At 41.8% G+C, this 27,921-nt stretch overlaps 1 protein-coding gene across 4 annotated transcripts in view; it reads left to right on the top strand.

Annotated features, from left to right (window-relative positions):
* The window catches only part of HPN (hepsin), a 181,032-nt gene that overhangs the window by 13,574 nt on the left and 139,537 nt on the right, over positions 1-27,921 (top strand). For 2 of the 4 annotated variants that reach the window (XM_033963174.1, XM_033963175.1), the window contains 2 exons: positions 10,873-10,979; positions 26,623-26,724. In XM_033963174.1, the coding sequence (XP_033819065.1) occupies positions 10,964-10,979; positions 26,623-26,724 (118 nt within the window). In that variant the 5' untranslated portion in view covers positions 10,873-10,963. Of the gene's footprint in view, positions 1-7,575; positions 7,665-10,872; positions 10,980-26,622; positions 26,725-27,921 lie in introns of those variants that run through there. The other 2 variants (XM_033963176.1, XM_033963177.1) reach the window with 2 other exon arrangements.

The raw sequence follows: 27,921 nt of genomic DNA, 5'->3' as shown, positions 1-27,921 counted from the left end.
CATTCACCGCCCCGTCACCGTCACCGCTGCATACATAAAAGCCTCAAACGGGTACGATTTTATATACTTTTCTAATATCTCCCCTATGTATCTGCCATTGCCCCCCCCTGTGTCCATATACCATCCCCATGGCATGTCCCCTTTTTGTCTCTGTCCCTATGCCCCATGCACATAATTTCCCCTCTTTCTGTTACCTTCCTGTGTCCAGATTTCCCCTATCTTCCTCTTCCATACCAGTGTGTCTCTTCTTTTCAACCCCATCTAGCTTTTTTCCCTCTTTCTTCCCCCCCCCCCCTGCTTCTAGCATCTGGCTCACCTGCCTGTCCTTCCCTTTCTTTCCTGCTGTGGGTTTTTCTTTCCGTTTTCATCACCTTGGCCCAGAATCCTTTTCCCTTTCACTCCCTCCTTACAGTCTGAGCCGGGAACACTAGCGATCGCACGGTCCTCGCAGCCCCCACCCGCCTGCCCAATCGATCCTAGTGTTTAGCCAGCTCTCTCCCTTCTCCTCACCTTAATTTGCAGGCTTTCTTTTTCAGCGACCTGCACGCTTTCCCAAAGAGCCGCACACGCGCGGCTGCTCAGTGTTCAATCTTCTGCTCTGCTGCAACTTCCTGTTTCCGGTTGCGTCAGAGCAGAAGATCGAAACTGAGCAGCAGCGGGTGCGCGGCTCTCTGATAGCGTGCGGGTCGCCGAAAAAGAAAATCTACAAACTAAGGTGAGGAGAAGGGAGAGAGCTGGCTAAACACTAGAATCGATTGGGCAGGCGGGTGTGAGCTGCGGGGACCGCGCGATCCTTCATGCCTCACTGCGGGGACAAGACCCATTCACCGCCCCGCGGGCGGTGAATGGCCTTGTCCCCGTCGCCGCAGCGACTGCTAGTTTTCTTCCCCGTTTTCGGCGGTGACCCGCGGCTAAAATGCGGTGGCTGCGGGTAAACCGCCACCGTGTCATTCTCTAGTTCATATCGACATTCTTAGTATTCTACCTCGAAGCATATGTCATCTCGTTCATCTTGGTACCGATGATCTCCATCCTCAGCATCATCAGGTCGTTACTGTCATCGCAGAGACTCTGCAAACTTCGATCAGGACTCTGATTTACTTTCTAATCACAGTGACTTTGAATATGAGGCTACATTATCAGCTCCTGAGTCCATGGAATACCCTTGGAGCCGTCCCTTCCACTGCCTAAAAGAAGATCTCCTCCGGAAGGGCTCTCGTTTGTTAAATACATTAGGCAGCTGAGTAAAGAGCTTCCTGTAAAATTAGAAGCAAACATTGATCCCAGAGCTGAACTTCTGGAGGCATTAGATTTTGATGAACCTCCCAAGGAATTTTTAAAATTACCACATGAGTCTCGTCTGAAAAATTGTGAAACTTCACTGTCAGTGACTATAGCTCTTAAAAAGTTAGATTCCCTCTATAGAATTATTTCATGTCCAGGGTTTGATAAACCACAACTTCAACATCAGTCATTGCTGATAGAATCCACCCAATAAGAAGTCTTCTAGTTCCAGAATCTACGCCACAGCCCATCCAGATCATGAAGGCAGAACTATGGACAAGTTTGGCCGTTGCCTATATCAAAATTCCATGTTAGCCAACAGAGTATTGAATTACAATTTTCTTCATGTCATTTTATTTCAAACAGTTAATCAAAAAGCTAGCAGTATTTGAGCAATACATTCCATCTGCCATCTTCCTGTGTTTAAACATATCACTCATGCTCTGTTGCAAACCAGGAATTATATGGCTCATATTGTTTTTGATGCGCTCGAGCTTTCATCAAGAGCTTCTGCCATGGCCATAGCTATAAGGAGACATTCCTGGCTAAGGGTCTCCATTATGGATATAAACCAACATACCATGTGTGGGAGAACAGCTTTTTTGGAGAGAAAATCAAAACTGCCACACAGAAGCTTACCCAGAATTAGCAGAGTTGGAACACTCTTAACAAACTCATATAACAGAGGACAAAAATAGATTAAGTAACCAATAAACTACCAGACCTTATGTTTCCCAAGGCATCAATTTATTCATAACATTCTTTGCCTTTTTGGGGGATAAACAAACAATTCATAGTTGTCTAGTAAAGTGATTTGTGCTGTGCAAAAGATGTATTTTCAAGAATAAAGTGCTTAAAGTGCATAAAGTGCCCAAAAAAGGAAAGCACAAATCATACTCGCCTAACGGCTGCCCAACCGTTTCAAATTTTCATCAGGGGCTGTGCCTCCATAAGCTATTGCACATAAATAATTTCAAAAAAAGTCCATGAACGCCTTATGGTTAGCACCCGCACAGCGAGTATTACATTACATTACATTAGGGATTTCTATTCCGCCATTACCTTGCAGTTCAAGGCGGATTACAAAAGAATTATCCAAGATGTATTGCAACAAGAACTTACAAAAAAAAAAAAAAAAATTGGTCATTTTCAAAAAGAATAAGAAATGGGTAAGGTTATTTGATTGGGGTAGTTGGCTTTAGTGAGAGGTGGAGTTTGAGACTTGCGGTATTATTTCTTTTTTCAAAGTTTTTTTGAAGAGTATGGTCTTTATTTCTTTTCTAAAAGTCTTGTAGTCGAGGGATGCCGTCAGTAGATTGGCGATTTGGTTGTCTAGTTTGGCTGCTTGAGTGGCCAGGAGGCCATCATATAGTTTTTTCCGTTTGACCTCCTTAATTGGGGGGTATGAGAATGGGGTGTGAGTTTTCCTATGTCTGGTTGCGGTGTTGTGGATGAGGCAGTTATTCAGGTAGTTTGGACTGTCTCCGTATAAAGTCTTAAATAGTAGGCAGTAGAATTTAAATTGTATTCTTGCTGGGATCGGAAGCCAGTGCGATTGGAGATATGCTTCTGTAATGTGATCATGTTTCTTTAATGAGTAGATGAGTCAGTGCTGTGTTTTGGATAGTTTGTAGTTGTTTTGTTATGGTTGTAGGGCATGGGAGGTAGAGGATATTACAGTAGTCAAGTAGGCCTAGTATTAAGGACTGAACTATGAGCTGGAATTGAGTTTCTCATGACTAAGAATGACTTTTGTATTGTTTTATTGATTTGCGGTTGCATGGTGCAGCATCTGTCGATAGTTATTCCTAGCAGTTTTAGGGTGGTTTGTATGGGATAGTTGATTGTGTTGATTTCAATGTTGGTTATGGTTGGTATTTTGTTGTTTTCTAGGAGGATGAATTTCGTTTTATCTGGGTTCAATTTCAGTTTATTCAGGTTGCTATTGATTTTAGTGTTGGGTATATTGTGTTCGTCATGGAGAGTTCAGGTTGATCGAAGGGTATGAGAATGGTAATGTCATCGGCATAGCTGTAGGAGGTTATGCCTTGTTTGTCCAGGTGAGAGCTGAGGGAGGCTGTATAGAGATTGAAGAGAGTCGGTGATAGAGGGGATCCTTGGGGAACTCCGCAGGGGTTTGACCAAGGTTCAGATTTTTGTTTGTCTGATTTTACTCTATAGGTTCTTGATTTAAGGAATCCTTCAAACCATGTGTATACTTTATCTGTGATACCTATTGTATCCAGGATTTGTAGTAGAATGTTATGGTCCACCAAGTCGAATGCAGTGGTAAGGTCTAGTTGTATGAGCATCATTTTTTTTTCCTGTGCTGAGATGTTGTCTGGCTGTGTCCAAGAGAGATCCTAGTAGTGTTTCCGTGATGAAGTTGTTTCTGAAGCCGGATTGGGTGGGATGGAGTATGTTATGGTTTTCTAGGTAACTGGAGAGGAATTTGGCAACTAGTCCTTCTATTATTTGACGTAGAGTGGAATAGAGGCAATGGGTCTATAGTTGGCTGTTTGGTCTATCGGTCCTTTGGGGTCTTTGAGGATCGGGGTTATGATGATTATGATTATGAGTATGATTGGTGCTTTCCTTTTTTGGGTACTTTAAGCACTTTATTCTTGAAAATACATCTTTTGCACAGCACAACTCACTTTACTAGACGACTATGAATTGTTTGTTTATCCCAAAAAAGGGGCAAAGAATGTTATGAATAAATTGATGCCTTGATTACTTGAATCTATTTTTGTCTTCTGTTATATGAGATTTTTGTTTTTTTGGACAATTTTTTGTTTTCTTCATTTTTTTGTTGACACTCTTAACAAAACCAAGAAGCCTCAATCTGCTAAGCCTGCTCAGAAGTCGTCTTACACTTATAAGAGATGGTATCCTCTCTCTTCTGCTAAACCACCACCTCAGAAGAGACAGAAACAGCAGAAATCAGAAGCAACAACCATCAACTACACAGAAGCCAACTCAGTCTTTTTGACCTGCTTCTAGAGAGCATAGTATATATAAAACCTTTACAGCCTCTTCCTCTTCCCATTGGAGGTCGTCTCCAATCATTTTACCCATGATGGACTCTCATTACCAACGATGCGTGGGTCTTAAAAGTCATAAAGGAGGGTTACTCTCTTCATTTCGAATCCATTCCTCCAAACCACCCTCCAAGAGTTTTCTTTTACATCTCAGCAGACGTCCCTTCTTCAGGAAATAGATGCTTTACTCCAACTCAACACCATAGAGCAGGGGTGCCCAAAATATCAATTGCGATCTACTGGTCGATCGCCAAGGCAACGTTGGTAGATCGCAGAGCCAGTGTTCTCCCTAGTGCAGACATGGGCAAAGTACGGCCCGTTTATTTTTTTTAATCCAGCACGTGTCTACCTTTAAATTGTGCTGGTCCAGCGACGCACAAGGCAGGCGCGAGCTTTTCATGGACAAGCATGGCCGTGCGCTGCTTCCTGAATGGCTGCTGTCAGTTCTCGTGGGACTTGCAAGAACTGACAGCAGCCATTCAGGAAGCAGCGCGTGGCCAGGCTGGAGCGCAAAAAGCTCGCGCCTGCCATGTGTGCCGCTGGCCCCGAAGGAGAAAGGAGAGTGGCTGGCTTATAGCGCTCCAGCAGGGCTTGTCATTCTGGACACTTTTCGACTGTCCCTTGTGATAACTGCGCTAGAAACTTTGCTCACATGTCACTTTGGGAGTTTACTCTTTGTCCTCCAGCTCTACTGAAGCCTCAGAGGTAGGAGGAACACTCATCTAAAAGTGAGGTTTATGCTTTGACAGCTAGATTTTAAAAAATCCTACTATAATGGCTGGATGTTTTTTATTTTAAACTTCACGAGGGAGGGGCCATACATTTTACAAGATTTAATCACTTTCATGTTCAAAGTGTTCTTGTTTTAGACCGGGTGTTCTAAAAGGTACAACCCTGCCTCTCTTGAAAGGACTCTAGGATTTGAGACTGACAGGAGTTTTATACCTTTTGATGTTAATACCGTACATTAGCTGGGATGCTGTAGCAATTTTTCTGCTTTTTTCCTACGTATAATGTAGATATCTAAGTCTAATTTAGATTAGGGCAAGAGTTTTAAGGGTTACAAAATTCTCTGATTTGAAATCTGGTCTAGGATTAAGAAATTAAAGTTCTGTACTGAAAGGGCCTATGTAAAAGTTCTTTATCAAGCCTGTGTTTACAGTCAACTCAAGTTCATGTTGGTATGAGGGAACAGTTTGCTGTATTTTTCAACCATACACAATTCGAGGGCCTGGATGTCCAGGCTGAAGAGCAAGTTAAAAAGAGAATTATGCCTGACATTTACATTTAATTTTATATTGGAAGGGGAAGAGGGTAGACAGTAGATGGAAGGGGCAGATGCTGAATTGAAGAGACAGAGAGGGCAGACGCTGGAAGGAAGAGAATGAAAAGAAGATGAAAGCAGAAACCAGAGACAACCGTCTGCCCTTTGGGGAGGGGTTCTTTCTTTTTGCCTTAGCCCTTTCTCTTACCATCATCATTCTGTGGCGCATCAGAACCCCTTCCCCCCCAGTCGCCTGGCCTCTCTGGCAAATTTAAGAACACATTGTGGCCCATGAGTCAAAAAGTTTGCCCACCCCTGCCCTAGCATATTCCCCCATGGTCACTGTCTCACCTTTAAAGTAATTACGGCAGCCTGCAGAGCGAACGTAGCAGGCAGCCGTCAGCCTCTGTAGCACATTCCCTTTGCGACAGTCCTGCCCCTGACGTTAGAAGGGTGTGGGACCGTGGCAGAGGGAACGTGCTACAGAGAGGAGCCTGCTACGTTCGCTCTGCAGGCTGCCATAATTACTTTAAACTTATGGTAGTTAGGCCCAGAGGCAAGAACTGCTTGATGATCCAGTCTGAGGGAAGCAGTGGAGGTAAGGCCCCACACATCAGGGTAAGAGTGTGCCCGTCGTGAGGGCCCCAGCGGAATGGGGGTTGCCTGGAGAGGGGGAAGACAAAGACCTGGACAAAAGGTAGGAAGGCTCAAAATGTTAGCAGAAGGAAGATAGAGAGAGGGAGAAGCCTGAAACAAAGGGGAGGCAGAAGAGAGGGGGCAGATGTTGGACTATGGGAGGTGCAGACAGAAGAGATAGAGGGGGAGAGAGACCCTGAGGAAGAACAGAGAGATGCAAGATCATAACATAGTAGGAAGAGTGCAGGAGACATGTTGCCAATAGGGGTGGAGGAGAGAGGAAGAAAAGTTGGACTCCTGGAGGGACAGAGAGAGATGTTGTTTGGGGAATGGAATGAGGTCTGGAGGACAGAAGAGGTACACTCAGTGTATATATATAAATAAATATGGGGGTCTTTTACTAAGGCACGCTAGCCAATTTAGTGCACGCTAAATGCTAACACATCCATTGAAAATAATGGGCGCATTAGCACTTAGCGCATGGTAAATTGGCTAGCTCACCGTAGTAAAAGAGGGGGTAAGTGTTTAGTATTTTTATTTTTGGTAGATCATTTTGACTTGGTCATTTTAAAAGTAGCTTGCAAGCCAAAAAAGTGTGGGCACCCCTGCCATAGAGGGATTCACGACAAAGTTAGACAAGTTCCTGTTGAACAAGGATGTACGCTGATAGGGCTAGTCTCAGTTAGGGCGCTGGTCTTTGACCAGAGGGCTGCTGCGTGAGCAGACTGCTGGGCATGATGGACCACTGGTCTGACCCAGCAGCGGCAATTCTTATGTTCTTATGTCCCCCCCTACTCAGAAAAATCAGGGGTTCTACTCCAGGTACTTCCTAATTCCAAAGAAGATGGGAGGTCTACGTCCTATTCTCGACCTCTGAAATCTCAAGAAAATCTAATCAGGGAAAAGTTCCGTATGTTATCCCTCATGACATTATATCCCCTTTTAGATCAAAGCAAATGGCTATGCTCTTTAGACCTCAAAGAGGCTTACATGCACATTTCCATCCATCCAGACCACAGGAAATTTCTCCGCTTCCAGATAGCTCATCAGCATTATCAATACAAAGTTCTGCCTTTTGGCCTAGCTTTCTCGAGTATTCACAAAATATTTAGTGGTCGTGGCAGCAACTCTCCGTACTTCTGGTCTCCAAGTGTTTCCCTATCTAGACAATCGGCTAATAAAAGCCACATCTCCTCAGGCAGTTTGCTTGGCAACCAAACTGACCATAGATTTTCTACAGCAACTCAGATTCAAAGTCAATTTTCCAAAGTCTCAACTTCAACCCTAACAGCATCACCAGTTTATAGGAGCCATACTAGATACCAATCATGAGCTTATCTTCCTCAACAGAAACAAGACACTTGAATTAATCTTTGCAATCAAGTCTCCACTCTGCAAACAATTCCAGCCAGACAGATGATGTGACTTATAGGCCACATGTGAGTTCAAAAGCACAATAATAGGTGGATATTTTCTATAATGCATGAACTGGTTTTATATGCGTAGCGCAATGGGATATCAGATATGACCTACGAGTATTAGAACTCTTCGGTTTGTGTCATTTCCTCATTCATCCCTGCGTAATGCATTTTTGTATATTTTTATAATGATTTTTATAATGGTTTTTCTTTTATACTTGTGTAAATAAGTTAAATAATTTAAATGAACTTAGTTCATAGAGAACATGCTTCAACTTTAAAATGAAGCTCCCCCGTGCCAATGCGTTTCGCACATCTTTATCAAGGCTGGGGATCTGAAAAACAGAACAGGCATAAAAAACTGATTAGATTTACTTGTCTCTAAAAATCAAACATAACCTGTCGTTTTTAACGTACCTCAGAGTAACATAAACACTACTTGTCAGGCCAGCGGCATTCAGAAAAGAACCCGCGGTTTGCAAGCCACCCATTAAATACACCCCCACCCAGACGTCATATCCTGCAAGCTAAGCAAAAAAAGCCGGCAGCTGAAAAAAGCCGGCTACATAAAAGAACAGGCAACTACGGAACAGGATCAGGAGCATGAGTCTAAATGTCAACCTGAGCCAACCAATCTGAGGTTTCGATAAGCCCCTCCGGGGCCATCGAGTTTAATGTAAACATCCATCTGAGTTCTTTTAAGTTGAGATTCCTTTCAACATTACCTCCCTTGCAAGCCGCGGGTTCTTTTCTGAATGCCGCTGGCCTGACAAGTAGTGTTTATGTTACTCTGAGGTACGTTAAAAACGACAGGTGGATCCTGGGGTGGTGGGGACGGAGGAAGAGATGCTGGATGAAAGGGTAGTTGAGAAAAGGTGAATCTGTGGATGGAGATGAAAAAAAGGAAAGATGCCAGACCTCTGGGGGAAGGAAGGGAAACGGAAGGGGAGGACAGAGATGGCAGATGGATGGTTAGCATGGAGAAAGAAGAAAGAATGAGATCCTGGCAAGCAAGTTATCAGAAGACAACCAGAGCCTGGGACCAACAAGATTTAAATATTTACCAGACAACAAAAGGTAGAAAACTAATTTTATTTTCTGTTTTGTGATTACAATATGCCAGATTTGGTGTTAGACCGCAAACGTGAGCTAGGATTTAACAGAGAGAGGAAAAATCCTTTTTGTTTCTTTATTTTTTTTATACCACAGCGCCATTGTGGTTAGAAGAAGCCAAAGGGGGTGAAGAAGTTATAAAATAAACCCACCAGGATGTTTGAAAATAACACCCAATTGGGCAGAAAAGTCAAATCGAATCGAAAAACTAATTCAATAGGCTGAATCGAATCTAATCAAATTTTTTTTCCTGAATCGGGCAGCACTACTGGATAGAGTCATTATCCCTTATAATCCTTTCCGTACTCTACGATCAGAGGATAAAAATCTTCTCACAATTCCATCCCGATGAACAATTAACACTAGGTGAAACACTTTTCTCAGTTACTGCTCCTCACGTTTGGAACCTGCTATCAGCCCTGGTAAGGGAAGAAAAACCCCTTGACAAGTTCAAAGTGAAATTAAAAAGTTACCTATTCAGGGATGCCTTTAATTAATCTGATCCTAGAGTCCATTTGACATCTCCACTTAAAGTAGGCAAGCCTTGATCAATTAAATTCACTTTTGTTTTTTCCCTTCATTTTCTTTCCTATACTAATTTGTAGTTCCTCCCTCTATTTCCCTCTCATTGAAAGTATGTCAGTGATTCCCCCAATAATCGTCTTGTCTTCTCCATTTTTATACTGTTCATCGCTTTGTAATCTATGAAAGAAAGTGATTTTATCAAACCTTAAATAAACTAGAAATTTCTATAAGGCAGAAAAATAAACACCATCTATGTGTGTTCAGATGTGTTTATGGATTCATGCTAATACAATCAAAAGAAAATCTTTTCCATTGTAACAGGCCTGAATCCAGCAAAAAAAAAAAAAGCCTCAGAACCCCCTTATCACCTTGTTCTTTTGAAAAACAGGTTGATGAGTCTAAAACGGCAGAGAAACTTTATAGGCATAAAAACCTCCTTTATTTAAACTGGTCAGAAAGTCTTGTGCAATGCAGAGATTAAAGTTTTAAAATTTAAAGCAAACTAGCTTTCACATAAGAGCAGGTCAAGTTATTTATCTGAATCAGTGGAGTCTGGGAACACAGAGAAAGGCAGAAATGATTAGGGTTGCCAGATTTCCTCTTAAAAAAAAAAAGAGGATACCTGACCCTGCCAGATTCTGCCCCCAGCCCTGCCCCGCTCCCACATGAACCTTGTGTCTCCTTCATTGAGCTCAGGGCTACATCTGGAGGACCTCTGTGCATGCATGGATGTCGACATGACATCATGCATGTGATGTCATCACGTTGACATCCATGAGCTCGGGGCTTTCCAAAACCTGGACAAACTGCCGGGTTTTGGAAATCCCTCAGGCACCCGGACAGCCCTCTAAAAAGGACATGTCTGGGTTTTCCTGAACATCTGGTAACCCTAGAAATGATCCTAGTTTTACCAATGAGGCACACATGGATATGTAATTCTTAGCAGTAGAAACTACAATTTGATAGATGTACTAGGGGAAAAGACAGGCTGTCCCTGATAAAACAGCATTGTGCTGTGATTATGCAACAATGTGGGAAGAGAGACATTTGCAATAGTTTAGGTATTTAGCTACAAAAGATTTCAAATTGACTCGGACAAAAATTATCCCAAACATTTTAGAGTTGGAAGTCATGGTTCTTGTGGCCACAGGAATCCAGGAGAAACTGGACTTTGTGCAAATTGATACCTTGGTTATACTCTGCAGTAAATTTCCAGGCCACATTAAGAGTAAAGGGGGGAGAGGGAGAAGATATCAGCACGGACTATATTTAAGACATGTTATTACTGTTAACTCCAGTTATTAGTAACTAGGTCTGATTGCATAAATTGGGATCCTTGCTAAATTAGCATGTGTTAATATTAAAATAGCACATCTTAATGGTAGCGCACTTTGATAACTATGCCCCTAAATGGCTTCTGCACATAGAGTGTATGACTCAAATACAGCCAGTACTCAGATAATACACCTTGTCCTGAAGTATACAGTATGCTGCCCTTGATAAAAATGTGCAGTATAGGCATTTGTTTGGTGATGCAGTAATGAGAGAAGGGTAAATAGACTAAAAATGTTCTGCTTTGTTTTCTCACTAGGGATTTGGACTCTTGTACGGCTCAGTCTCTTATTTCTTTACTGGGTCCTACTGTCTCCAGAGGCTGTTAGATTATTAACTTGTCTCCTAAAATGGCAGAGAAGAATGGTGAGTACTGGATGTTTGGTATATATCCTAATTAGAAAGTCCTCAACCTCTAACTGCTTCAGATCTCTGGGCAGACCAGTCATGAATTAAATATTAACTGTTGGACCAGAGCCTGATTCTAGGTGGGTATCAAAATGGGAGGTATGCTGTTTGCATTAGTCGAGTGCAGCTGCCAACATCCCAAGTAAAATAAAGAAATAAAGAACTGCCTCCTTAGGGAATACAGGTAGGTGGCTGCAAGTCTGGATTTAGGCATAGGCAGCTGATTGCAGTTATAGATTTTAAAGGCATCAGATCCCTGGGTTAAATAGGAGCCTGATTCTGCTTGCTCTAGCACTGCACTTTATGATTTCTGGGCAGCACACCTTTCTCCCCACTGCTCTCCAGTGCCAGCATCTTAAATCTGACTGTGGTGACTGATTTCTTTCTTTCTTTTTTTTTTTTTAATAAATATTTTTAACACATTTTAGATTTATCCAATTACAATCATAAATAAGTGTGATTTCAAGGCAAAAAAAAACCCTCTCTGAGTTCACCCACAATCTTAGACCAAGTGGAAAAAACATTAAAAGGGGAAAAAAGAGAAGTCACTTCTAAAATCCATAGCTTAATATAAAAACAGCACTCTAAGAAGATATTCCTTGAGTTTGAACCCCGTCTTTAGCCCTCAAAAAGTAATAACAGTTGCTTGAGATCTCCCCCCCCAAAATTTGGTCTCAAAAATAACTAAAACAGTTATAAGGAAATATCAATAAAAAACTTGATCCCAAAGCAAGAACCCTTGTTCTTTTTTCCATACCTTTGGATAGATTAGGAAATCCACAAATAACAGATCCCACGAACTGCTGTTCATTTATACGTCTGAAGTATAGACATAAGAGTTCATGTAATCCTTTTTCTTCTTCTCTACCCACTATTTTAAGTTCTTGTAAACCGTGTCGAGCTCCATTCTCATGGAGATGATGCGGTATATAAACTTAAGGTTTAGATTAGATTAGATATGATTACGATCCATTTAAAGAGCAAAAGTCACCACTAATATAATTCTTTCTAAAACAATTTTCAATGACAATTCCAAAAATTCACCTATTGCTCTTCTCCCATCACCAACCAGCAGAGTAAAATACTGGGCCTTTACCAAAGGGATAGCATATCAGAAGCTATCCCCAATACATCTTTACAGTATTTATGGACTTATCAAGCAGGTAAAGTTCAAGTATGGTTAGATGGTCTGATTCAACAATCTGCATCTTATTGCACCTTTAGAAAACTGGTTAAGACCTATTTGTTAAAAAAATTTGTTACTTAATTGAAGATTATCTCATAGTTTCATACTGTATTTTTCATTATTGAAATATTGTACTGCCTTTTTGTGTGCTTTGTATCATTGCTGGAATGTTCAGTCCTTTTATTTTGTGAACCACCTAGAAATTGTTGGGTGTTGGCGGTATAGAAAAATAAAGTTGTTATTATTATATCTGTAGATGAAATCAAGGAAGATATAAGGAATCCAGAAATTTAAGGTACACAGAGGGAGGGAGGGAAGGGGGGGGTTCAAAGATACATGAATATGCCGAACTTTGGGGGGAAAAATAATGGGTCTAAAAACAGAGGAGTGGGAGAAAGATGGTGGATAATGGGATTTAGGGAGAGAAGGAACAGAAAGGGAGAGAAGTTGGACACAAGGAATGGTGTGGAGGGGGGATAGAGATACTGGATAGGAGGATAGTTGGGAAGAGAACGGGAGAGATGGTGAACCCTTGGGTGGTGGAGAAGGAGGGAGAGATGCAGGATGAAAGGGTAGTTGAGAAAAGGTGAATCTGTGGATGGAGACAAAAAAAGGGAAAGATGCCAGACCTCCAGGGGAGGGAAGGGAAATGGAAGTGGAGGACAGAGATGGCAGATGGATGGTTAGCATGGAGAAAGAAGAAAGAAGGAGACCCTGGCAAGCAAGACAACCAGAGCCTGGGACCAACAAGATTTGAATATTGACCATACAACAAAAGGTATAAAATCAAATTTTATTTTCTGTTTTGTGATTACAATATGTCAGATTTGAAAAGTGTATCCTGCCAGAGCTGGTGTTAGACCGCAAACGTGAGCTGGGATTTAACAGAGAGAGGAAAAGTCCTTTTTGTTTCTTTATTTTGTTTACACCACAGCGCCAGTGTGGTTAGGAGAAGCCAAAGGGGTGAAAAAGTTATAAAATAAACCCACCAGGATGTTTGAAAAAAACACCCAATTGGGCAGGAAAATCGAATCGAATCGAAAAACCAATTCAATAGGCTGAATCGAATCAAATTGTATTTTTTTTTTCCTGAATCGGGCAGCACTAGTTTGCCCTACTATCTTAGACTTTAGGACCTGGGAATGGGGAGAGATGGCATCCTCACTACTTTATAATGCAAGTTAAACGAGGATTTGGTCAGACTTTTGAAGGGTCTGCAGAAGAAAAATATTGTATAGGCCGGGAACATGAGACAGCAGGGAATGGGAACTTTTCTTCCTTCTGTTTTTGTGAATGGCAAGGCTGAGGATGTCAGAGTTCAGTTAAAATATGTGTTTTATAAGAAAATATAATAATGTGTTTTATAAAGTTTATAACTTCTCTCTAAATCACTAACTTTTCTCTGTACTCTTTTCAAATCTTTAATCTTATAAAGCTATATGGTGCCTGCTTACATAGTGTGGCATCATATACACTGTAAAGAGATTCATAAACTTCATTATATAAGTTTATGTATATACATTAATTCTTTTTATTTTTCCATTTTTTCATTTGTATGGACCTTCGGATAATAACTGGACCATAAATAGTGCCCAGCTATCTCTTGTCTTCATTAATCCACTTTATTGTTTTATTTAATCAAAACTCTAAAATTCATTTAATTTCATAATCGTGTCCGTAATTTCATAACTCCATAGTTATTTCTTCATTGCATTTCATTTCAATTTATTTCATTTCATTATTTAATATCTTTTTCTTATTTAGTCTTATTTAGGTTAGCTCTTAAAAGTTCATCAATGCCACCTCTCCCGACATGCATGTTTCGAACAAAGTTTTTCTTCAGGGGAACTGAAAAACATACAAAACTTTTAAAATTCAACTCTCTCTCAGTTATTGCTTCTTTAAAATTCATTCAAACATTGCAGGCACTAGTGACCTCTCAAATGTAAAAGCATTATACACTGCTAGACATCGTGCAAGCAATCTATCCAAAAATTGTTATGAAAGTTGTTAAAACGGGGGGTTTATTTCAAAAGACTCTGGTCAGAAACAGAAAACAGTTTTCAGATATAAGTTTGTCTCTTACCGATCGAAGGTGCAGTCATTTAGTTCAAACATGGCCGCGGTTTGTTATCTGCTGAATATAAAACAGCTGAAAGCTTCATGTTTGAGCGTCTGACGTCAGTAAGGAGGCTGGCCTGTTGTTAGGCAACCTACTCATAATATCGGCACTATAACATCGGGCCTGTTATTCAAATAATAGAAAGCCATTCTATTTCCTCGTTGAGCCCTGCTGGTTCTAGTGATTTAAGCTGGAAAATCCATCTCTGTTCTTTCATTGCTAAAGCTTTTTTTATATTACCACCCTCCCACCCAACAGAAATTGAATCGATAATGCGCCATCTAATATCGGACCACATATGTCCTGCTTGCTGCCAATGTTTTACTAGCGGTGCTGTATCACGATCAGTTTGCACCCTTGATTTGTGCTCGTTCAAGCGGACTTTAATGGAGCGGATCGTACGTCTCACATATATTTTATCACAGGGACATTGTATGAGGTAGCTCACATAAGTGGAATCACAGGTCGTCCTAGATGATGAAAAATACTTTTTCCTGTGGTGGAATGACACCACACATCCCCTGTCATACTCAACATACACCTGCCACATGTGTTATGTGTCCCCCTCATAGCTCCCTTATCCCATTCCTTATGTTTCACCATCTCACCTATATTCTTGGTGCATTTATATGAAAACAATGGCATCTCTGGAAATTCCGTTAAGGCCATCTTAGCTACATGCCAGTATTTTCATTTAATCTTATTAATTTTCTGGGAGAAGGGAGTATATTTTTGAACAAAGAATAAGCCAGTATTCTCCCTTTCCTCATGATAATTCAATAATAAATCACGTTGGGCACATTTCGCACGGATATAGGCCTGACGAATGACAGCTTTGGGATAACCCCGTTGATGAAATCTCTCTTTCATATTTTTTGCTTGTTTCTTAAATTCTTCTAACGACGAACAAATTTGTCTAATGCGTAAGAATTGGCTGATGGGTAAGCTATCTCTCAACCTTTGCGGGTGAAAACTATGATAGCGAAGTAAACTGTTCCTGTCAGTACTTTTTCTGAACAGAGTCGTTTTGAACCCTCTCCCATCCTTCTGTATCCAGGAACGCTATTTCACGTGTGTTAATATTAGCAGAGAACTTGATATTCGGATCCAGGCTATTCAGCCACTTAATAAAATTCTCCAGCTCTTGTAAAGAAGATTTCCAAATAAAGAATATATCATCCAAAAACCTACGCCAAATCACAACCTGCTGGAACTCCGCAGATCCATATATGTGTTTTTGTTCTAAATCCGCCATATATAGATTCGCTATTGATGGGGCCACAGAGGCCCCCATAGCAATACCATGGATTTGTTGAAAAAAATTCCCCATTAAAGCAAAAGTAATTCAGTTTCAATATTATTTCAGCAAGGGTTAATAAAAATTCTGCAGAGATTCTAGGATACCGGGTTTTACGACTCAATATTTCCTGCAACAATCTTAGAGCATGGTCAGCCGATATCATGGTGTACAAAGAGGCTACATCTAATGTAACCAGAACCCAATCATCTTCCACTTGCGATATAGAGGCCAACATAGAGAGCATATGAGTGGTGTCTTTAATATATGATCGAATCTTGCTCACTTCCTCTCTCAGAAAAAAATCTAGGAACTTGGATAATGGCTCTAAAATGGACTCACGCATAGATACTATTGGGCGCCCAGGGGGGGCCAGTGGTGTTTTTGTGGATTTTGGGTAGAAAATATATCCTCGGTGTAATGGGATACTGTTCTCTCAAAAAATCATATTCTTTACAAGTAGTTTTCTTGGTATTAATTTCTACCTTAAGTATCTGTTCAATCTCTTTTTTATGTCTTCCACTGGATTACCTAATAAACGTTTATAACGCATCACATTGTTTAATTGTTTATACGCTTCCTGATTGTATTTCTCCTGCGACTGAATTATTGTCGCTCCACCCTTATCAGCACGAGATATAATGATCTCCCTATCCTGCCCTAGTTGTTTGATTACTTGCTTTTCCTCATAAGAAATATTGAAATGTTTATAACCCTCCCTATACCGTATTTCAATATCCTCCAAATCTTGCAAAACTAAATCTCTAAATGTCACAATATAGGGATGGAAAGGGCCAGACGGACACCATTGGGATTTGGACGTGATGATCGAATCATCTATTGTAGAAGCATGTTCCGAGAAAAAAAAAATTATTTGTAAAGATCGCAAGAAACGATAAATGGCCAGTCTAGTTTCAAAAGAAAAGTTAGTGATTTAGAGAGAAGTGATCAAGGACTACAGCTTCTCCTCATAGAGTGATATTCTCTATGTCTTCAATTAATTCTGCGTCCATGTCTTCCAGTTGTCTTGGGGGTCTGTATACCACACCTAGATACAGGCATTTTTCTCTGCCTCTTGCCAGGTTTACCCAGAGGGACTCCCTGGTGTACTTGACATCTGTGATGCTGGTGGTTTTGATGTCCTCTTTAATGTATAGAGCTACCCCCCCTCCTAACCTGCCCTCTCTGTCCTGACAAAGTAGATTGTAGCCCGGTATAGCCATATCCCACCCATGTGAGTCCGTGAACCAAGTTTCAGATATTGCCACCACATCTAGGTCAGCATTCCTTATTTCAGCCTCCAATTCTAGAATTTTGTTACCTAAACTGTGTGCATTGACATACATATCTTGTGTTTGCTAAGTCCCTGTGAGGCGTATCCTACCCGAGTCGGTGTGACTCCTAAAGAACTGTTTGCAATGTGGGTACTTACCTTGGACATGGAAGCGGAGTTTCGACTCACCTCATCAGGATAATTCCTTTCTGCACTAATATGTGAATGGGTACCCTCCCCCGACTTACCTAGTTTAAAGCCCTGTGAAGCAGGCGGGCTAGTCGGTGTCCGAAGACATTCTTACCCCTACTGGTCAGATGGAGTCCGTCTGGTCCCTGAAGTCCTTGTAGCGCTTCCCCATGGTTTAGGAATCCGAAGTTCATATCCCGGCACCATCCCTGTAGCCACTCGTTCGTCCTCTGGATACGTTCATCTCTGGCTCTTCCCTTGCCTCTAACTGGGAGGATCGATGAGAAAACCACCTGCGCTCCTGTCCGCTTCAGCCTCTCACCCAGTGCTCCAAAATCTCTGGTGATGGTCTCCGGTGTGTTCCTGGCAGTGTCATTGGTTCCTATGTGGACAAGAAGCATAGGAAAGTGAGTAGTCTATCCAAGCATTGGGGCGTGAGTAGTCTATCCAAGCTGGCGGTGACATCTCGTATCCTGGCTCCAGGCAGACAGCAGACCTCCCTAGATTGCATATCTGGTCTTCAAATTGGTCCCTCGGTGCCCCTCAGCATGGAATCCCCGATGACTATTACTCTGCGCTTCTTTGGGGGGAGCCGGTCAGTTGTCCCTGGAGATGGAGCTGTCAGTTGTCCCTGGAGATGGAGCTGTGTGTTGGGCCTGCTCCTGTTTCTGCTCCTGTTCCTCATTGGCAGTTCCTTCCTGAAGAATCTGGAATCTGTTCCGCAGGGTGAGTTGAGGGGTTGATGTATAGCTGCCCTGTTTGTAAGAAGAAGGAGAAGATGAAGAGATTGAAAAAGGGGGGGGGGTCTCCTATGTTTGCCCGTGCCTTGCCTTGTCCCCTCTTCTGAAAAAAGCCGATCTCGACCCTTCCTTACCATCTAACTACCGCCCCATAGTAAATATCCCTCTCCTAACTAAACTGCTAGAGGCCATAGTCGCCACCCAGCTCTCTTCTTACCTAGAGAGATTCTTCATCCTCCATCCCTACCAATATGGCTTCAGACCCAGCTTCAGCACCAAATCCCTCCTAGTTTCCTTAATTTCTAAGGTGCAACAACTACATTCTCGTAACAAATTCGCTGTCCTATTACAATTCGATCTCTCTGCAGCTTTCGATGTTGTCCACCACGACATACTACTTTATCAACTTTCCGAGATAGGAATTAACTCCATTTTTCCCTATCTGTCCCAGTGGGCTCACAATCTAATATACCCGGAGCAATGGAGGATTAAGTGACTTGCTCAGATTCACAAGGAGTGGCATGGGCCTTAAACCTTTAACCTCAGAGTGCTGGGGCTGGGGCTCTTAACTACTAGCACAATCCCTAGTACATAGTGCTCTTTTGATGCAGTGGTTAGAGCTACAGCCTTAGCACCTTGAGGTTGTGGGGCGATGCCGCTTGTGACCCTGGGCAAGTCACTTAATCCTCCACTGCCCCAGTTTATTCATTTAGTTCAGTTTATTCATGGTTTTGCTGTACTGTTTTTCATAATAGTTATATTAAAGGAGTATATAATTAGTAGAATAAAATCCAGCACTACAAGAGGTTCTGGTGGGTCCTAGTAAAGATTTGTTCAACAAGTCTCTGAAGACGGGGGTGATTCCTGGGGATTGGAGAAAAGCGGATGTGGTGCCAATTCACAAAAGTGGTTGCAGAGATGAAGCGGGTTATTGGAAAAATAATGGAACCGTTGCTAAAAGAAAGGATAGAGAAATTCCTAGAATCTAATCGGTTGCAGGAACCGAGGCAACATGACTTTACTAAAGGTAAATCGTGCCAAATGAATCTGATTGAATTTTTTGATTGGGTGACCAGAAAATTGGACCAAGGACATATGCTAGATGTAAATTACTTAGATTTCAGCACAGTTCCTCATAGGAGGCTCTTAAACAAACTTGATGGGCTGAAGTTAGGACCCAAAGTTGTGAACTGGTTGATGGACAGACGTCAGAGCGTGGTGGTTAAAGGAATTCGCTCAGAGGAAGGAAAGGTAAGTAGTGGAGTCCCTCAGGATTCGGTGCTGGGGCCAATCCTGTTCAATATGTTTGTGAGTGACATTGCTGAAGGGATAGAAGGAAAAGTGTGCCTTTTTGCAGATGATACCAAGATTTGTAACAGAGTAGACACTGAGGAGGGAGTGGAAAACATGAAAAAGGATCTGCAAAAGTTAGAGGAATTGTCAATAATATCTGGCAACTAAAATTCAATTTTTTCGCCTACCCACAGGTTATACTGTTTCAATGAATAAATATCATTCATCTAACATAATTTATTTTTTTGCCTTTAAGTGAGATAAAAACTTGAGAGAAAGGTTAAAAACATAGGAACAATCAAGAAAGCAGGGTGGCTCATAAGGCATGTGGGAGGTGTGTCTATTGTTTTTTGGTGTTGCAACAAAACAGCATAACAATTCCTAGGAGGGGTAACAATAGATATAGATTGTTAACCGGCACTAATTTTAATTCGGTTGGGATGGTTTATTGTATTGTGTGTCCATGTAGCAAGTACTACATAGGCCACACGAGTAGAGCTATTGAACAAAGGATTGCTGAACATTTAAGCAATATCTGTAGAGCGCATACACAAGCCCCATTAGTTTCTCACTGGATTGAATTAGCCCACAAGCTGGAAGATTTAAAACATAGTACTTGTCCAAGTGGAGAACATTCTGGGAGGTGATTTGTCACGCTGTTTATTAAAGATTGAACAGAGATTTATTTTTGAACGGCGTACCCTGAGTCCCGCCTGTCTCAATGCTGAGATTGAATGGTTTCAGCTGTGAGATTGGCGGATGACATAGTTGTAGGGGTTTGTCCAATCTACAGTGGTGAGATATAGGAGGGCATGACTTCCCTTCCTAGAATTGGCTGCAGGAGACATTTGGCAGTTTGGAGTACTCTCAGAATGTTACTGGTCAGATTCTAAGGTATGTTTAATAATTAAGGTAATTGAGCAATATAGTGGAATAAGGTTTAATGTTAGAAATCAGTGAAGTGCATAAGTTTGCACAAATTTAGGGATTCTAGGGTTTTAGTAACACTATTTCTTTTTTATATAGCGTTCCTTCCTGAGGAAGCTTTTTACCAGCGAAACTCGAGTCGAAGGGACGACTCGGTAACGTTTATGGTATAGTAAAATTACACAGGCTGGCTACTATATGAGGAACCGGATATTCCACCAGAGAATGAAAATGAGATAAGTCCTTTGGAGCTTATTTATTTATTTTCTTATGTTTTTTGGTTATTATTGCTGGTGGATAAGGAACTATGTGGTGTGATGATGGTTCCTGGGGCAGCCTGTACTGTTTATTAATGAGCACTTCAATATTAAAAATATTTTGAAAAATAAGATAAATTATATTAGTTGAATGATATTTATTCATTGATACAGTATAACCTGTGAGTAGGTGAAAAGTGCACAGGTAAATTTAGTGTTTTAAACTCCGTATCATTAAAAAGTTTGATAACTAAGGGGTCATTTTACTAAGACGCGCTAGTGTGACAGCGCATGCAAAAAATTAGTGCGTGCTAAATGCTAATGCGCCCAATTCTTTCATTATGTAAGATTGTACTATTGGCTTTGATTGTAACCTCTTCACTGATTCTCCAGCGCTTCTTGCTGTAAATCGCCTCGAACTTCCATGGCTTTGGCAGTATATAAGAATAAAATTATTATTATTATATCCTATCGACACATTTGCATGTATTAGCATTTAGCGCACTCTAAACGCACAACCGCACCTTAGTAAAATGACCCTTAAAATTCAATGCAAAGAAATGCAGAGTAATGCATTTGGGGATTAGAAATCGGAAGGAGCAGTATGTGCTGGGAGGTGAGAGGCTGATACGCATGGATGGGGAGAGGGACCTTGGAGTGATAGTGTCTGAAGATCTAAAGGCAAAGAGACAGTGTGATAAGTCGGTGGCTGTTGCCAGAAGGATGCTGGGCTGTATAGAAAGAGGCGGAGGCAGTAGAAGAAAGAAGGTGTTGATGCCTCGGTACAGGTCATTGGTGAGGCCCCACTTAGAGTACTGTGATCAATTTTGGAGACCGTATCTGGCAAAGGATACAAGAAGACTTGAAGCGATCCAGAGGAAGGTGACTAAAATGGTAACATAGAAACATGATGGCAGATAAAGGCCAAATGGTCCATCCAGTCTGCCCATCAACAGTAACCATTATCTCTTTCACTCTCTGAGAGATCCCACATAGTGCTGCCTGATTCAGGAAAAAAAAATTTCGATTCGATTCAGCCTGTTGAATTGGTTTTTCGATTCGATTTGATTTTCCAATTGCCCAGTTGGGTGTTGTTTTTTTTTTTTTGTGTTTTTTTTTTTTTTTTTTCAAACATCCTGCTGGGTTTATTTTATAGCCTCTTCGCCCCCTTTGCCTTCTCCTAACCATACTGGTGCTGTGGTGTAAAGAAAATAAACAAACAAAAAAGGCTTTTCCTTTCTCAGTTAAATCCTAGCTCACATTTGAGATCTAACACAAGCTCTGGCAGGATACATGTTTCAAATCTGACATATTGTAATCACAAAACAGAAAATAAAATGAGTTTTTCTACCGTTTGTTGTCTGGTCATTATTCAAATCTGGTTGGTCCCAGGCTCTGGTTGTCTTCTGATAACTTGCTTGCCAGGGTCCCTTCATTCTTTCTGCATGCTAACCATCCATCTGCCATCTCTGTCCTCCCCTTCCGTTTCCCTTCCCTCCCCTGGAGATCCGACATCTTTCCTTTTTTCGTCTCCATCCACAGATTCACCTTTTCTCAACTACCCTTTCATCCAGCATCTCTCCCTCCGTCCCCACCACCCCAGGTCCACCATCTCTACTTTTCTTTTTCCAACTACCCTCCTATCCAGTATCTTTATCCCCCCTCCACACCATCCCTTGTGTCCAACTTTTCTCCCTTTCTGTTCCTTCCCTCCCTAAATTTCATAGTCCACTATCTCTCTCCCTCTCCTCTGTTTTTAGACCCATTATTTCTTCCCCCCAAAGTCTGGCATATGCATGTCACTTTGAACCCCCCTTCCCTCCCTCCGTGTACTTCTACACCAGGGCCTCCTCCCCTGGAAGTCAGTCCCCCCCTGAAGGTCTGCACCTCCCCCTGAAGGCCTGCACCCTACCCCTGAAGGCCTGTGCCACCATCCCTAAAGGCCTGTTTCCCCTTTGAAGGCTTGTCCCCCCTTAAAGACCTGTCCCCCTCCCTTGAAGGCCTGCATCCCCCCCAAAGGCCTGCCTGCCTGTCTCCCCCTTGAAGGTATGTCCCACCTGAAGGTCTGTACCTCCCCCTAGAAGGCCTGTCCCCCCTTAAAGGCCTGCATCCCACCCCTGAAGGCCTGCCTGTCCTCCCCTTGTAGGCCTGTCTCCCCTCCTTGAAGGCTTGTCCCCCCCTTAAAGGCCTGTCCCACCCCCCAAACCCTGAAGGACTGCTCACACTCCCCCCCCCCCCAGGAAGGCCTGCGTGTTCCCCCTTGCCTCCCAGTGGTGTCCGGCTTCTCACCTTCTACCAATCTCGCTATGCTCATGTCACCCCTCTCCTTAAGTCACATCACTGGCTTCCTATCTGCCATCGCAAACAGTTCAAGATCTTATTGCTGATCTACAAGTATGTTCATTCTATTGCCCCTCAATATCTCTCCTCCCTTCTCTCTCCTATGCCTGGAATAAATTACCTGAGTTTGTCCATAAAGTTCCTTCCCTTCCCTTGTTTAAAAGCTGACTGAAAACACATCTTTTTGATATAGCTTTCAATCCTTAACCCTACTCATCTGCCCTCCAACCCAGCCCGCTGATTAACCATTCCCTTTAATTGTATCCATGACATCCTGTTTGTCTGTCTTGCCTGTTTAGATTGTAAACTCGTTCGAGCAGGGACTGTTTTCTTACCCTTTGTGATTCTGTGCAGTGTTGCATGCGTCTGGTAGCTATAGAAATAATTAATAGTAGTAGTGGTGGTTTACAAAATACAATCATAAAATTCAGGCATATACAATAATTTTGTACAAACACACAATAGAGACATCAGTTTCTTCAGAAACAATTATCTGACATTGCCACCCACATATCAACGGAAATATTCTGCATGGACCAGAAATAAGCAATCATTTAAATGCTTCCATGAATAAAGTGGTTCTTAATATCTTCTTACATTTTTAAAATCCAAGAGGGCTCTTAATGGTCCAGTTAAATTGTTCCATAAAGTCAGATGTGGCAGATGCCTTGTATGAAATATTCTCAATCTATGGGGAAAAAACCAATAGTCCTCTGTGATATTAACGTAACGCTTGTTAACACTAATCACAGTTCTAGTTATAATTAATACTTCTACTTTAATATTGTGAAAACTCAGACCCTGAACCCATAAATTAGTGATAACACCAACAAAAGTTCAATGGGGGACCATCATGGTTTTCACTGTCCCCTATTACCATCCATATTCACGTTATCAATAACAGAAAGCACTTATCTGATTTGGATGGTAAAACGCTGACAAAGAACCTCTGTGGCGTTGAAAGTGTCTCGTGCTGATTGAAAACAAATTCTGTGTAGGTTGTTGTTTAATCCGTTATAATGACCCTGTCCCCCCGACTCGAGTTTCAAGTCGTCTTCAGGGAAGGACACTAATAATCCAAACAATCAAAAATAACAGTTAAAATTCACTCTAATAATGTTATTCTTATATTACGTAATTTCTGACGCCTGTTTAAAGGGCCCCAGGGATATATAAACTCACTCTAAATAATCCCTAAGTTATATTGTACCAATAAATATATATACCTGTTATAGGCACAGTACATCAGATAGGCAACGAAAGCGGGGCTGACTGCAGTGATGTATGATCTTATTCGGGTGCTAGGCAAAGTTTCTGCTTATGCTATTTTGGCTTGCAGAATGCTCTGGATCTGCCACTAGGCTGGAGATTCGGCCTCTGAGGCGACTCACAGCAGGCTTCCTAGAAGGGTCAAATGCTTTTTGGCAAGGGATTAGTTGACCTGATAGCTAGTGTGGCGGACCACCGTCCTAAGTCCCTCCCGGACAACCAGCCTTGGCGTGTTCCCGGAGGAGGTCGGGGCAATTTTCATCCCTCCCGCAGGTTTCACCAAGGTTCCTCGGGCTTGTCTGGCTAGAGATATTCTCAAAGCTACAGACCATTCTATAACAGCCCCAAACGCCAACAGACTTCGGGTTCTCGCTCGAGCATCTCCTCTAAGAAGACACAATGACACCAGGGTCTTGGTCGTGTTTCCCTGCATTGGAGGCTGGTTATTGGCGTTCCTACAGGACTTGGAACAGATCTCAGACCAATGGGTGCTGGACATCATACGGGAGGGACACAAGATAGACTTCTTTTGCTTTCCTCTAGATCTATTTTTGGACTGTCCGGCGGGAAGACCGTAGAAAGCGCTCTAGATTTAGGCAACTCTGCAATGTATCTTGGACATTTAGGCTTTAGAACTGGTTCCCGAAAGTGAATCGGGCTCCAGCAGATACTCCTTATACTTCATTGTGCCAAAGAAGTTGCAGAAGTTAGACAGTTCAAAGTCTAATAGATGCTGGCATTGTCATCTTGAACTAGGGACACTAGATCATTTGTTGTTCTATTGTCCTTTAATACTCATCTTTTGGAAATTAATATAGAGACAAATTAATTTGATTTTGGAGTCTTTGATTCCGTTTTCGTTTGAGGTGGTTATTTGTGGTACATTGTTGTCACCTAAACCTCCTTTAGACAAGTATAAAAGTAGATTATTTTCCATCATGACTGGGATAGCCATGCAAATGGTTACCAAAAACTGGAAAAATTGGGATCAACTTAATTTCTCCTTTTGGTGGGATTCTTTATGTTTATGCTACAAATATGAGAAAATGAATTTAGAAATGTTGTGTAATAATAAGTTATTTAAATTAACATGGAGTCAATTGACAAATTTTGTTAATGATGATTAGGTGGTTTATTCTCCTGGATGGGTGGGTGGATGGGTATTATATTTTGATGTTTTCATTGATCAATAAATTCAATATGATTTTCACTATATGTCTGAAATAATGCATTTGGTTTTTGTTCTTTTATTGGGGTGGGAGGGAGGGGGAAAAGTTTTTGAAGTATTTCTATGACTGATGTAAATGCAGTTTTGAAATTACTTATATGTAAATGTATATTTTAATGCATTGTTTTTGAATGGAAAATTAATAAAGAGTTAAAAAAAAAAAAGAAAAGAAAGGCGCAGAAGACTGGAGACCCATTCTGGATCTCAAGTTGGTCAGTGCCTTTCTACAGATTCCACACTTTTGCATTATGATCTAGTGCTGCCCAATTCACGATTCGAATCGATTCAATTAAAAAAAAATCGGCCTCCCAATTCAATGACCGACCCTTCCCCCATGCCTTCCCTGAAGCAGGAGCTGCAGCACTGCCTCTTGCTGGCCGTCCGCTGCGGGGAAGGGTCGGTCAGAAAGGCCTCCCCCAGCTTGCCCGCTCTTACCTCATTAACGCTAATATGGCAGGAGGTGGTACAGGAGGAGTTCCTGGTGTGCGAGAACCGCAAGTCCTACCTGGACTTGAAGGAGAACCAGCGCGGCCCCTTCCTGTGCGTCCGCCAGACGCTGAACTGCGGGCCGGGGCTGGGCACGGCACAGGGCCAGACCATCGAGTTCCGCGACGCGCTAGCCAAGCTCATCGACGACTACGGCGTGGAAGAGGAGCCGGCCGAGCTGCCCATGGGCACCTCGCTCACGGTGGACAACAAGCACTTCTTCGACGTGGGCACCAACAAGTACGGTGTGTTCCTGCACATGAGCGAGGTGAAGCCCACCTACCGCAACTCCATCATGGTGCCGCACAAAGTGTGGGCCAAGATCAGCCACACGTTCTGTAAGTATGCCGAGGACATGCGCAAGATCCAGGACAAGCAGTGCAAGAAACGGGCCAAGGCAACGATGACGAGGATTGAGAAGGAGCCAGCGCCCGCCTCACATAGTAAGCAGCTGCTAAACCAAGTACGCTTTTCAACAACTGAGTGGTTGTTGCCCCAAGTAACCAAGAACTTTTCTACACGTTTAAGCTATCATTCTTCTTCAAATGTTTGCAAGGATCAGATATAGATAGAAAAAGATAAGTCCTTTTTGTGTGAGTTAACATTTGACTTTAGCACAAAAAAAAGATATTTTAGAACACGTCAACAAGATTTTTAGTTTTTCTTCTCATTTTGTTACCCGTGGTCCTCAGCGAGAGAGAGGAAAAGTATTTTTTGTTTGTTTATTTTGTTTACACCACAGGACCAGTGTGGGTAGGAGAGGGCAAAGGGGGTGAAGAGGCTATAAAATAAACCCACCAGGATGTTTGGAAAAAACCACCCAATTGGGCAGGAAAATCGAATCGAATCGAAAAAACAATGGTTTTTAAAAGGATTAATTGTATGTTTTTATTTCAGTTGTACAGCTGGCAGTTTCTAAGATATAGATGTTGGTTACCTGTGCTGACTCGGTTCTCAGTTCATTCACTGCTATTGTTTGTTGCCTTGCTTTCAGATGGTGGAAAGACATGTCTGTGGTCCAGACCGAGGATCCTCTTCCTGCTCCTGGGTCTCTGTGTAATGCTGGGTGGCATTGGTGTCACAGTGTGGGCTCTACGTAAGATCTCTGAGGCAGAGTGCCTCCTATTCTTATTTTAGTATCTAAAGCCTTGACTATAGGTTGTTGTATCTACAAGATTAAGACAAAATAGAAATTCACTCTATGGAAAGCTCTCTGCATAAGTAGTTTTCATGGCAGTCCTACTGGTTCAGTGTTTCTAGACCTTAATAGTTACAGTTCAATTCATCAGTGTCTCAACCACAAAGGCAGAAAACCTTTTTATCTACAGATTGGAGAAGGATTGTGATCTATACAGTTAAGATAGAGGCACACTTTTTTATTTGAAAATTTTTATTTTAATTTTTTCAAAATACAAAAAAGGAAACAAAAAATTTAGTTAACAGTCCATTCTTCTCCTTAATACACATAGCTCTGGATTCCATAAACTCCAATATATAGTCCAGTATATAGTTTGGTCACAGTCCTGAGATGCACACACAACATAATTGATACACAACCCAAAAGGGAATGTGGTCATGGGTGGGTCAGAGACATTCTGAAAATTTGTGTGCAGTATTATAGAATACTGGAGAAGTGCCTCCAAATTCGGCACCAGGAATTACACTTGGTTTCATCAGGTATAAATCTTGGCACCTAAATTTGGGCAAAGGAATCGGCACTTTGTACTATTTTATAATGGGTGCTCAGCCTGGAGCAACCTTTGTAGAATAGCGCTGGGTGCTGATGTTTTCTGGTGCCGATGTTTGAGCACCATTTACTGAATCTGGCCCATGATGTCTTCATTCCTCCTAAACTAACTGTTTCTTATGAACCCAAACCTCTTCAAAACATTGTAAGCAAAACAGAAAAGCAATTTAACAAACTTGTTTGAATCTACGAGTATTGCAGAGATTTCTTGCATCATTCAAGCATATACAGCTTATACCAGTGGTCTCAAGCTCGCGGCCACATGTGGCCCGCCAGGTACTATTTTGAGGCCCTCGGTATGTTTATCATAATCACAAAAGTAAAATAAAACAGTTTCTTGATCATATGTCTCTTTAGCTATAAATTATAATATTATTAAGACTTAGCCAAAAGGAAAGATTTATAAACTATAAAGAGTTTTATCTCATACAAAATTGTCATTTCCTTAATAAGACATTAACTATTTTTTTCTGAGGCCCTCCAAGTACCTACAAATCCAAAATGTGGCCCTGCAAAGGGTTTGAGTTTGAGACCACTGGCTTCTAC

This window comes from Geotrypetes seraphini, chromosome 11, assembly GCF_902459505.1.
Source record: "Geotrypetes seraphini chromosome 11, aGeoSer1.1, whole genome shotgun sequence".
NCBI lineage: Eukaryota > Metazoa > Chordata > Amphibia > Gymnophiona > Dermophiidae > Geotrypetes > Geotrypetes seraphini.
Note: the sequence above shows the minus strand (reverse complement) of the source record. Positions and strands in the feature narration are given on the sequence as shown.